The 12,755-nt window shown below is 51.0% G+C and overlaps 1 protein-coding gene across 1 annotated transcript in view; it reads left to right on the top strand.

The window, feature by feature from the left end:
* Positions 1–12,755, top strand: part of Stx8 (syntaxin 8) — a 208,377-nt gene extending 195,622 nt beyond the window's left edge. Inside the window, exon 8 of the mRNA XM_055594406.1 lies at positions 12,582–12,755. Within this exon, the coding sequence (XP_055450381.1) occupies positions 12,582–12,649 (68 nt within the window). The 3' untranslated portion in view covers positions 12,650–12,755. The remainder of the gene's footprint in view (positions 1–12,581) is intronic.

Below are 12,755 nucleotides of genomic sequence, written 5' to 3'. Positions count from 1 at the left end.
TATAATATAATATAATATAATATAATATAATATAATATAATATAATAATATATAATCACCAGTGACCAAGTAATGAAGTCACATGATGGTGAAATTTTCACTAAGCGTTGCAGGACAGGATCACAGGACCTCTGTGCACAGTGGCAGCAGTAAGGACATGGTCACAGAAGAGCATGGCCTGCTGTCTCGGGTGCACAGACTGGTGAACAGCAATCTTCTGGCCCAACTAATTCCCAGAGGAGAATTTGATGATGCTGATTTTTGGCAGTGTACATGACCTATAGTGTAGCAAAAACAGACATGAGATGCTGTGAGCTTACAGAGAAGAGTCTGTTTGAGGGTGGGGTGCTCTTGAGCCACGACTGTGCCATCATTGCTGGGTATCTGGAAGCTGGCAGAGGCTCTGAGCCGTGTGAACTGTGAAGGTTCATGCCGGGCCCAGCGAGCATGGCCTACTGAGAGTGAGGGTCACAGCTCACCTTGTTGTTGTATGAAATGACACTGCCATGAGTGACAGGCCATGCTTAACACAAGCAAATACTGCAGATCCAAATCCCACATGTTGGATTATCTACCCCACCTTTTCTTCCAGAAGGGCAGGTAAGCGAGAGTGGCTGACACCACCTTAGTAGTATTCTCAGACACCTTTTACTGTTGGCACAAACAACGTACCCTCGGAGGCAGATATCTGTGCTTTCCCGTGTCACGTGACAGCACACCCCTGCTGTAGCCACGTGTCCTTTCCCAGTGTGCTACACATTTCTGACCCATTTAAGTCCCTCACACATTAACCATCATTTATTAGTTTGTTTAACCAGTGCTGGGGACCGAGGACCTCACACATGCAAACCACACGTGCCGCCAGGTACTCCAGCCCTCACACGGAGCATCATAAGTGGAGGAAAGGGCTTCCACCCTGCTTGCCAGGTCCTCTGAAGTGACTCAAGTCCTCTTCCTTGCTCTTCCTCCAGACACAGCTGGTCCCTGCCTTCCAGCTCTGATCCAGTGGATCTTCTGCCTCAAATCCTCTTTGCTGGCAGAATCTCCATTCAAGTGTTTAAGCTATCCATATCCTAACAGTTAGGATCTGCTGTCTTCTCTGTGTTTCTAGAAGGTTCAATAGAAACACTGTCCTAAGCCGGACAGTGGTGGTGCACCCCTTTGGTCCCAGCATTTGGGAGGCTCCCTGAGTTCGAGGCCAGCCTGCTCTACAGAGTGAGTTCCAGGACAGCCAGAAAAACACTGTCTCAAAAACAAACAAATGAAGAAGAAGAGAAGGAGGAGGAAGGGGAGGAGGAGACAGGCAGGCAGGCAGTCTAGTCTGCTCATGACACTTACCTGAGGTATATGTCTCAGGCCACAAAGATCAGTTTCACTTGGCATTTCCTGCTGCAACATCATTAAAAGCTTCTCTGCATGAAGAACAAATTTTAAGGCTCCCAGAAGACATGTTGTTCATAGGATGGCATCTTTAGGGGGAGTGAAGAGTGTTTGAGGACAGTAGTGAGTGGAGGTGGCATTATGGACAGGTCCTTTCACTCTGAGGCATGAGAAGCCTGTATCCGTGCCCCACGCTCACGGGAGAGCCCTGACGCCTGGCTGTCCTGTTGCTCCCGTGGTTTCCGGGACTGGCCTGCAAACTCTGATGCCGCTGTGAGTAAAGGACCCTCCTCCCGTGAGCCAACTTAGAACACAGCTGGAATGCCTTTTCTTCTTCCCATTGTACCAGTCACGCTGGGCCCCCTGCGCTCACAAAGCTGAGAGCTTTCATCGTGCTAATGGAAAGTTAGCTGGGTACAGTTCTTACCCGGTTCCCACCATCAAGCTTCTCACTGCAGCTTTAGCATAACGGCTGTGTTCCGAATCTGAGGGAGAAGAGCATTTGGGGCACTGTGCAGACACGGGTCCCTTTTTTATTAGTTATTTTTCCTGTTGGAAAATAACTAATAACTCCTGGAGGAGTTGCCTAACAGAAAGCAACTTAAGAAGAAAGGATGCCTCGTGGCTCATCATTTGCGAGGCTAGCATCCACCCTGGCATCGAGGGTGCAGTGGCAGAGGCTGCCTGCTCACATCCGGATGGATCAGGAAGCAGAGAAAGGGAATGGCAGCTTTTACCTGGCTTTCTCCTCTTTCCCCTTTCTTCAGTCTGAGATCACAGTCCACTTCAGGGTGGGTCTGCCCATCTTAACCACCCCCAACATACAGTTAATCATCTCTAGAAATGCTCAGAGGGAGGTCTCCTCTTTGGGATTCTAAATCCAGCCATGTTGAAGATGACAATTAAACCATAATACTTCCCACCGACCAAACGGGAACTCCTCTGACTTTTTATTTGGTCATTTTTTATACACACACAGAGCGTTGGAGGATTTTGTGAGCATACGTTTTGAAATCTGTTTCCATGATAAAGTCAAGGAACAGTGAGGGAGAGAAAACTTTCGAGAAGAGCCTGGCAGGCAGCTCTCGTTCTGTTGAGAGTGGCCAGGCTTAAGGACAGGAGGCTGACCAGTGCTTGCCAGAGGCCTCTCTGCTGCTGCCTCCCCTGGTGCCCTGGGAGACCTTGCATTCACGCACATGTGTGCGTGTCATGGACCTCCTGTGGAAAATGACACATCAGGCATAACGATAATGGGTGAGAGGCCTCAGGCTCCCTCATGACGACCACTTAAAAGCTCAGGTGAACTTTTGACTCTTTCTTATGTTTTGGTTATTTCAGGAAAGACTTGGCTTTTCATATGGAAGGTGTCTGGCTGTGCTCTCGCCAGGCTTTCCTTTTCTCTCATAGCTCTTCACAGTTGTCTTTCTCGCCATCAGGCCCTTGCCACTGTGGCCCTTGGTTCCATGTGTAGTTCTTGTCACCCTAAAGGCCAAAGGAACACTGAGGTTAGGTGGGGCAGATGTGGCCGGCGGGTGACAAAGCGCCTTCCACCTGGAGCTCTGGAAATGGCGCTGGCGTCCCGACCTTACTGGAAATGCGTTTATCCCAGGCTTCTAGGCACAGGGTGACATCTTGCATTTATTACCTCATCCTGCTTCTACAGCCCCAACCTGGCTCCCTCTCAAGTTCAGAGACCAGCTGGTGGCCAGCCCTCCGCAGCTCTCCGCCAGCGCCGTGATGAAGTGAAACGGCCCCTAATAAAAGCAGCCATCAACCTAAGAAGTATAGTTTTCATTTAGGCATAGAGCAGCCAGAGTGGGCCATTTGATGAATAGCAGCTATACAGGGAACAGCTCACCACTCCCAACTTCACATGTGATTCCATGTCCCCCACAGACTGAGCAGGAACCGGCTCCTGGCCTGGGGACTCCCATCCTGGGAAGTGCTGGGCTCCACCCACGAGGCCTTCCTCTCCAGCTCTCCCTTTGCCTCATTCTATAATAAGTTCCCTGTCTGCTTCCCGTTGTCATTACGTCACCCTCCATTCCAAGAAAATCTCGTAATGTGTTATTGCCATGCTTCCATGCTATTAACATTTAAGGTTAGAAGTTTGCTGATGCCACACTGGAAGGCCCCCCTTACCTGCGGAATGCCTCCACACCCCACTGTCTGGTGGTTAATTTCTGAAGAGCATCAGCATTTCCTCCCTGTGTGCCCCTCAGGCCTGGAGAAAACAGAGCTTGAGCTACCGCCCAGATGCCCACCAGGGAGAAAGAAGCTGCTTTTCTTCATGGCTCTTAGCAGTGTCTAGCACACTGAGTTATCTGCTTGTCTTTGTCTCTTCACCTTCTCTGTCCCCCCCCCCCCAAGTCATGAGGGCAGCGGTTTGCTGGTGTGCCCCGTTCATTGCTGTAGGTGCAAAATGCAGACTTTCAGAGACTGACTATGCAGTTTTTGCCTGCTGAGCCATGTCGGCAGGGAGGACCTGTACCAGTTGTTCACTTATTGAGTGGCTCAGTGCATCGTGTATATAACATATACGAGGCGCATAGAAAGCTCTCAGCACTAATGAAGTTAATGGATACTGGCCTTTGCTAAAAGCACAGCAATGATAGGGACCTCCTGCAGTTGCCTGGGGCCTGCCTGAACCACTCAGGGGTCTCGTACGTGGATGCCCCAGAGAAGGGGGATCTAACGATCAGCTGCTGAGGCTGAGCTGTGATGCCCTGATGTTCACTCCAAGGACCCATTGCCCCACAACTGGAACCTGTCTTTTCTACATCTTGACTTTTTAGTCAGCATCTATGGCATCGATTAGACAACACTTACAGAAACCATAGAATATGTGACCATGAGAGAGAAGGAGTTGGTGGGGAAGGCGGTGCTGTACCTGTGACAGTGATTTCTGTTTGGAGCATGACTCGGGGGGTGCAGCCCGAGGCCACATGCGCCATGGAGCACTGCCTCCCAGCTGTCCTTTGAGACCAAACTGGTAACAAGAAAACACTTACATGCTGCGCTTAGATCCCCCCTCCCCCCGAGAATTATTCCTGGTCTCGATCTGTGTGCTGAAGGAGCGTGGTTGCAAGCAGGAAGAAATGGCCTTGGTTCATTTAGGCTCAAAACAAAACCAGAAAAGCCATGAAATTTCTTTGAGTGATTTGGGTTACTTGCAGGCGGGATGGTTTGGCTGACCAGGTTTAAGGTTAGGTCAGAACCAAGGCAGGTAGGTGCTGGGCTACGTCTATGGTCTATTGTTGCCTGCCTGTGGCCAGGACTGCAACCTGAGCCCCAGCTGTGTTTCATTCAGAGGACAAAATCCTGGCAAAGGTACCTGGTGACCTCTTCTGAACACCATCCTGTCAGACAGGTATACAGAGGCAGGGCCAGGCTGAAAAGCCTAGGCCACCTCTCACATGCCACCCTGGGGTCTGGAGCTCAGGGACTCTCCTTAACCTTTGGCCCCCTGACCAGGGGCTTCAGTTCTCAGTACTGGCGGGTGACAAGCCTGAGCCTTTGTCCTGAGTTAGGACGTCAGCAGCAGAGCCCTCAGGTCACCTTGCCAGGTGTCCCTAATTAATGCCAGGTCTGAGCCGGACAAGTGCAGGAGTTTGTTAAAGTGAATCCACAGCCGGGCCGGAACCATCCAGCAATCTTGACACGAAGTCCAGAGGGAATTGTCAAAACAAGATATCCAGAACAGTGTTCTTGCCTGGCTTTTCCAAGACAGCTGAATTCCTGCCAGACAGATTTGCATTCCCAGGGGTAATGTGCAGCACGGCCAGGGGATGTTGCTTAGCAAGTATTGATGCACCAGAGAATTGTCTTTAAACTATTGCCTTGACAACCCATGATGCGCTGCTTTTGATTGTCGATGTGAAGGATTATCTATTTGCAATTGGATTCTGCTGTTGGATCGTGGTGAGTGCTGAGATGAGCTTATTTCAGAGATGGGAGATGAACAGCACTTCAAGACAGACAGGGCCTAGAAGCTTCAGCACTTTCTGTGCAGGAGGCAGCTAGAACAGCCAAGTTTTCGCTCACTCCCTCTAGGGAACGTTATCATTGTAAAAGCTAGCTTTCTCTTGGGAACTGGGTAGAATTGGGGCTGGTTTCCCGCTGTCCTCCTGAGACCCTACTCTGTGCATCTTGGCACATAGTAGAACGCTGCCCGTGTGGGATACATGCTGCTTTCATCAGTAAATCCTTCCTATATATAATAGAGGTCCTGAAATATATAATAGAGCTCTCTTATATACCCAAGGTAATCGCAAATTCGTGATCCCGCTGCCTCAGCCTCCCCCATGCAGTGCTAGCTCTGTAAGCGTGTGCCATCACATCTGGCTTCTGGCAGTGCTCTTGTTCCACATTAGAACCCCTTGACCAAGTCTAACCTCTTGCTGTGAGGTGAGTATTCACACAGAGTCTCTGCTGGCCAGTCCACGGCCTGGGGCCTAGATGGCCGCCCCCCAGCTACCGGATGCCAAGCCGAGCGCTGGGCCTTGGATCCAGAGAGCCTGCATTATTCAGCTGCCCTGCAGCTCCTCTGCTCCACCGGCCTCGCTGTCTTAATTCCTTTTAATTTCCTGTTTCTAGGCCAGTGCTCCTTGCCCTTCCCCCATTCAGGTGGCCTCATTGCTTCCCTCTTCCTGCTGAGAGTGGTTGCTCCCTCTGGCCCCCAGATGTCACCTCCTCTTCTGTTTCTGTTTCCATGCTGCCAGGGCTGTCTGTACTGTTGTCAGCACTGGTCCTAGGCTACCTAGGTGCCTAGAGCGCTTCCCTCCAGGTGGAGCTGGGCCTTCGGAAGAGAGAGCAAGGTGTCTCTGTCCCCTCAGTCACCTCAGCACAAATCTAGTGCAGCTGCCCCTGGGTGGCACTGGCCTTGGCCTCCTAAAGAGCCGTCTGGGGAAAGACCATGCTTCGTGCCTCTGGGAGGCTGATGCTCTTCTGAAAGGAAAGGCACCAACAGAGTGCCAGACCCTGGCAAGACCATGCGAGTGCAGCCTTGGGAAACATGTACTTGTCCCTCATGACCCTGAGGAGGCTGCCTACAGAGGGACTGGGTGGTCTGCCTGCAGAGGCTGGAGAGGAACCAGGAAGGCGTCACAGGCTGCCACCTCCCCTCTGCCGTGTGCCGTCTAAAGGCAAGGTCCGCTTGTTACCTCACTCTTCAGGACACAACTGTGAGGTAAGGTGAGGTTAAGCACTGTTTAATCCCAGCGTTTCCGTTTTCAGTCAGAACCAAAGCAAAGGCAGGTCCTATATGCTAGCCAGATTTTCACCTTCTTTGTGGTCCATTGAGGAGCTACCTTCGTCCTCCAGGGACTCCTCCTGGAACTTCCCAGCTTGCTGAGCCCAGGTCCGAAGCGTTCCCACCCAGAGATATGAGCCTCGTGCCCAAAGCCTGCTCTCTTGCTGGCCAGCTACCATCACGGGGCTCCCTTAGGGAGTCCAGGTCTCAACTCTTCCCACCAGTGGTTGCTCTGGAAAGTGAGTAGCAGGGTTTGGGTGCTGTAAATTTTCTCTTTCCTTTTTAAACAGGGTTTTGTCTAAATAGAGAGCCCTGGCTGACCTGGAGCTCACCATGTAGAGCAGGCTGGCTTTGAACTTACAGGGATCCGCCTGCCTCTGCGGCCCAAGTGCTGGGATTAAAGGCATGGATACATTTATTCGTGTAGTATTCTTACTTGTGACTCGTGTTCTTCTTGTGTCATTCCCAGTGTCACTGGTGTTGCTAACACTTCTATTTATACCCAGATAGCCACAACTCCCGGGCCCCCCAGTCCACGGCTTCCTCCCCAGCTGCCCGTGGCCTACCAGTGAGTTCCCTTTCAGCTTGGTTGGGCCTTCTTCTCTTGCTGTGACTCCATCCTCAGCCTGTGCCCCGGCTCTGACCTCCGACTCCGAGCACTTTACGGTTGAGCTCTTCACAGCTTCTCTCACCTGGCGTCCGCTTGGCTGAGCTCTGCCTGCCTTCTGACTTCAGCCGGCCCCAACCAGCACAGCTGCCCTTCCTGCAGCTAATAACCGAGGCGGATGCTGCCAGATATTCCACTGTGAACTTCCAACCTTCCCCGCATGCCAGCATCAGCACGGCTAGAACTGGCCTGTTTCTACCCAGTCCACCCAGGTGTTCCTCTGCCCTTGCTCCTTTCCTTTGGAATGAGTGACAAGTCACTCTCCTGTGACTCTGGCACAGGCTGTCTTGAGGGACATTCACAGACACAGAGTAGCTCCTGTACACTGTTCTTGGCCACAGGAAGACAGGAATGCCCACTGCCTTTGACAAAGCTGCCAGGTACTGAGAGCCAGTTATGTTCTGGAAATTTCATGTCCTTGTTCTTATTGGCAGATCATGATGTGCCTGAAATGCTGGTGTTTTGGAGGCTCATTTCACAAATGATAGAACCACACTCAGAATGGAGACAGTCCCCTCAGGCATCTTAGCTACTTGGAGGAGGACTTGATGCCCTGTGTCCCTCTACCACATCAGACTGTGCATGATCTCTTTCCTTGGAGATCCTGTGCCCAGGATGGAGGTTGGGAGAACCATAACATTAGAACTTAAAGGACCATCCTTCCTGAGCATTGGCCTTGTACAGATGTGGCCTGGCAGGTGTGTCTTGGTCTCCAGGAGAGGCAGGGCAGGATATATGGAAGTCTTTATGGAAGACACCATGTCTAAGCTGAGCATTGAGCCTGTGGCTCTGGAGTCAGCTGAGAGGGTGATGGGTAGAAAAAGCAGGCGGAGAGTGTGTGCCTTCCATAAAGGAGACAGAACATGGGCTGAGGAGATGACTCAATTGATAAAACCTTACAAGCTCAAGAACATAAATTTGACCCCAAAAGCCAACAGGAGTGCATGCCTGTAATTAATTTATTTATTTATTATTTTGGGTTTTCTTTTTTGATGTTGTTTTTTTTTTTTTTTTTTTTTTTTTTTTTAAAGACAGGATTTCTCTGTAGCCTTGGCTTTCCTGGAACTCACTCTGTAGACCAGACTGGCCTCCAACTCACAGAGATCCACCTGTCTCTGCCTCCTGAGTGCTGGGATTACAGGCATGTGCCACTGTGCCTGGCTTGCCTGGTCTTAATGGAAACATTGTTAGAGGCAATTAACATGTACACCCACGGGGTAAAGTATCGTCCAGATGGATGAGCCCGCCTGTGTCTGGGGTTTTGGCCAGTGAGGCTGGTTGGTGGAACACTGTGGTGGCCGTACCATGCACAGGCTGGGAGCAGAGACTGCGTGCGTCACAGTAAGCTGTATTTTCCAGCTGTTGACTAATCCAAAGAGCAAAAAGCAAACACTTTGACCTTCCTCCACAGTCTCCTTTTCTCCCAGCGTATTTACCCAGTAATGGGATTCAAGGGGACATTTACATGAACTTTTGAAAACAAATATCCCAGTTCTGTCTTTTGTCCTGCTCAACCCCCACCTTTGGCCCAGGAGTCTGCTGTAAAACTAAAATGAAATATTTAAAAAGTCCATGTTTGATCTGCAGGACCAACTGGTTAATGCTTGAGCAAATGTCACCTTTGACAGCACATCCGTGAGGGAAGCTCATGGGTGTCTGCTCTTCACAGGTGGTAAGCTGTGCAGAACTGGCCTTTTGGCCCAGACTACGCACACAGTGGCCCAAGGCAGGCAATGAGAATACACATCTTGGTTCAAAACAAGTAGCAGGCAGCCAGGCTTGCTTGTCTGGTGGCAAGCCTGCTGAAAAGAGCCTCTGGACAAGGGGGCCCTGTGTTCTCAGCCGCCCCCATCTTCACACCTCTCCTCCCCTGCTAGGGTGCTGTCCTCCCACACTGCCCTGCAGCTCCAGGGCAGAAGTGGCCAGTATTCCCTGGACCTTTCCATTTCTTCTCCATGCAGTGAACACCAAGGGCGGTCAGCTACCTGCCCTCTGCTGTGGCAGGCATGTTGGCAGTTCAAGCTGGCTCCTGTTGGTTTCCAGTGTCTCACTGGAAAAAAGCATGGGCCATCGATCCAGATGAACAATCTTCAGAGAGCGCGCCCCTGCTCCAAAGCCAGTGTTCACCTCCCTTCCTAGCCTGAAGGGCACTCTGTTTTCTTACATCTTTCTAAATTGCCATGTGCTAGACTTGTAAATACCCTAAGTGTTGGGTCCTCATCTGGTAAACCGACCAAAGGAAATGGACGTTCTCCCCCAACTCTTGTAACTCTTGGCACCTTGTGCCTGCCCCTGAGAGAGACTCTTGAGTCTGGGGAGCCAATGTCTGCCTGGCCAGGTGCCCGAAGTGCCATGGCAGGAGCTGAGTGAGTGGTGGAGGAAGCTACCCCAGCTGAGGCAGGAGCCTCGCAGGTGTTCCGGGCTAGGGCTGGGCTCAGCCCAGAGTGCTCACTGTTTACAAGTTGGCAGGCTCCCAGGAGCTCCGCTGTCAGTTTTGTTCTGAAATGTCAAACATTTCCTTAGCTGGGGATGGATGGTTGAGACCCCCTGAGGCCGGAGCGCTGTTGGGGGATGGGAACCAACCTTAATTTCTGCCTTTGACACTTGATTCAGTATGGCTCAGGTTGTTCCAGCGCCATCTTGCAAACCTAGACCCACTTTCCATGTCAGAAGGCTGGGGGCTCTGTCTGTCTTTGTCAACCCCGCTGTGGTTATGTGGCAGCGCCTCATCTCTTTCTGCAGGTTTGTGAACGAGATTCACCAGGGACCCACTTCTGGCCACGGGGAGGTGAAGGTGCAGATGGAAGCTGGCCAAGAACTGGTTCTTGTTAAAGCCCAGGGTTCATGACTGTCGTGTGTGTTTAAATTTTTCCACCATAAAAATGGAGGGAGGGTGCAAAGAGAAGAAGATAAAGAAAAGAAATTGGTTCCTAGTTTTTCAGCCCCCAGAAGCCTGGACCTCTCTCCCCGATACGTTGTTTTGGGTGTCAGGACCCCTGGGTGAGCCCCCGTGGTCTAGGAAGGGGTTGCGAACACAGCTGAGAGCAGAGCCGTCTGGATTCCCATGCAGCCGTCCAGAGCCTCTGCTTCCGTGTGTAGAACAGAGTGACTCATTATGCAGGAGCAATCCGGGAAACACCCCCCCATACTGAGCCCCAAACCTGGTGACTAGGTTTGACCCCAAACTGGGCTGAGCTTTGGTGCATTTGAAAGGATCCACACTTGGGGGAGTCTCCAGAAGGGTGCCGGAGTTGTCATCTCACTGAGACCAGGTTGCTGTGATCAGGTGGCTCGGTCCAGTCTCCTCTGGCCAGAGCACCCCGAGGCTGCAGCTGGCCTTCGATTAGCCCACCTTCTCACCTACAAATGATGTCCTTGACCCACCCACCGCTGGGTTTACTTAAGCCTGCTGAAAGTGACCCCTCAAAGGATTGGTGTCTACCTGCAGGCTGTTAAAATAGAAATGCGTATGTGTCTCTGCTGTGAAGTTCCCCTTTCATTGTTGGATAAGCCCCTACTTTAGCACATGCTATCGACTTACTGTCTAAGGTGTCAAGAGGGAAGTGCGCTTCCCTTCACCCTGTGCACGTGCTGAGGTGCTGTGCGTGCGTTCGTGTGTATGTGTGTGTGTGTGTCCGTGTGTGTGTCCGTGTGTGTGTCCATGTGTCCCATCATGCTGCTACTGAGGTGCCCTGTATCTAACTCAGTTTCTCTGCTTCAGCACCTTTAAAGGCTTTATATTGGTTCTCATGGGCCCTGCCCCTTGTGCTGAAACTTCCTGTCCTTTTGAACCCAAGAACCTGTCTCCACGTCCCTGTGATACTTGTTGGTTGGGATGGACTACTTTTGAATTTCCCGTTTGACACATTTCCTCCCGTTCCTTCCTCTCTAGTCACTATTCCTGTGTCTGACTGTTTCTTCTTGCCTCTCCAAATATTCAGTGTGCTTCTTCTTGGTTACATTTGTCTGCCGCCTCTGTGTGCCAGCTTTGCATTAGATCCTGAGATAAGGTGATGGCCTGGAAGGCACAGTCTCTTCCGTGGACCTTCCAGGAAAGAAGACAAATGAGAGCTAGCACCTCAGAAGTGATGTTTGCTGAGTCTTCTTTGGAAATGTGGAGCTTTGGAAAGCACCAATGACTCCGGGAGATCTCTAGGAGTTGACTGCAGAGAGAACTCCCAGGCAGAAGGTTCAGTACTGTTATTGTGGAGGTGTGGCATGTTGGAGAAGTGAAGATGGTCAGATGGCAAGAGCTCAGAGGGGCTGCAGGACAGTGGAGTGGAATGATGCATGGCTTTCTAGGCTACCGCAGTCTGGACCTCAGCTGGAATCAGTGGAGAGCCTTGAGCATAGAAGCAGCACGATCAAATTCCCATTCCAAAAAGACAGCCCCACCTGCTTTGTGGGGACCTGGCTGAGTCGGGAGCAAGGCGGGTTTAGTCTGGTTTTGCAGTACTCTGTGTCAGCTGGGGGCTCAAGGCCTCTTCCTGTCACACTGTATTAACTAAAACTCCATGGATGTTTTTGCCTTGGGAATTGGCTCTCTTTCTGTGTCCCTTCCTTCCTATTGCTTACTTCACCATTTTCAAATCACCATGAAAATTCAAGACTGTGGCATCTCTACCACTGGCCAACCCAGCCTCTAGAGAAGGCTCTTTCTTTTCACATTTTGGATGACTATTTAAAGAGGTCCAGGTGGCGTGGGGGTGTGGTTCAGTCGGTAGAACGTTTGCCCCATTTATACAGGACCCTGGATTACAGTCTCCAGCACCACACAGACCAGGTGACACACTCTGTAATGCCAACACTTGGAAGATGGAGGCACAAAGATCAAAAATTCAAAGTTATCCTTGGCGACACCGTGAGTTCAAGGTCAGCTTGAGACACACGAGATCCTGTCTCAAAAAATAAGCTATCCACAAAAACAGACAGAAGCGACCTATTAATCTTAGGCGTTTGCTTCATGCTGTTTCAGCAATGTTAAATCATGTAACAAAGATGGCTGCCATCTACAGCTTCTGTGCTTGCCACCTAGAAAAGCTGGAATAGCAGCTTGGCGTGCACAGGAGAACCAAATGCTGAGGCCTGGCCCTGGCCCCTGCAGGATTCTGTCTTGCCACCCGGGAGTATCAGCACAGCTCTCAACGTGGCAATGGCCTGCTGTGTCCACTGGCCTGAAGAGCCACAGCTACGCCCACTTCCCTCTCCTGGTGCTGCTAGAGTGTGATGCTTTTTTTTCTGGTGCAGCACGTTAAAAGAGGCCTGTCTGCTTCTCTTTTGCAGGGATGATAATGGTGATTTTATTGCTGCTCGTGGCTATCGTGGTCGTTGCCGTGTATCCAACCAACTGATAGCAATAAAGGGACCACCCGCTGTGACACCTGCCAATGAAGAATGAAAGCCCGGCCCCCTTTTGGTATACAACACCTGCTCTCAATAAATTTTCCACCGCTCCAG

The sequence above is a fragment of the Psammomys obesus genome, unplaced genomic scaffold (genome assembly GCF_907164565.1).
Source record: "Psammomys obesus unplaced genomic scaffold, mPsaObe1.curated_primary_1811, whole genome shotgun sequence".
Taxonomy (NCBI): domain Eukaryota; kingdom Metazoa; phylum Chordata; class Mammalia; order Rodentia; family Muridae; genus Psammomys; species Psammomys obesus.
Note: the sequence above shows the minus strand (reverse complement) of the source record. Positions and strands in the feature narration are given on the sequence as shown.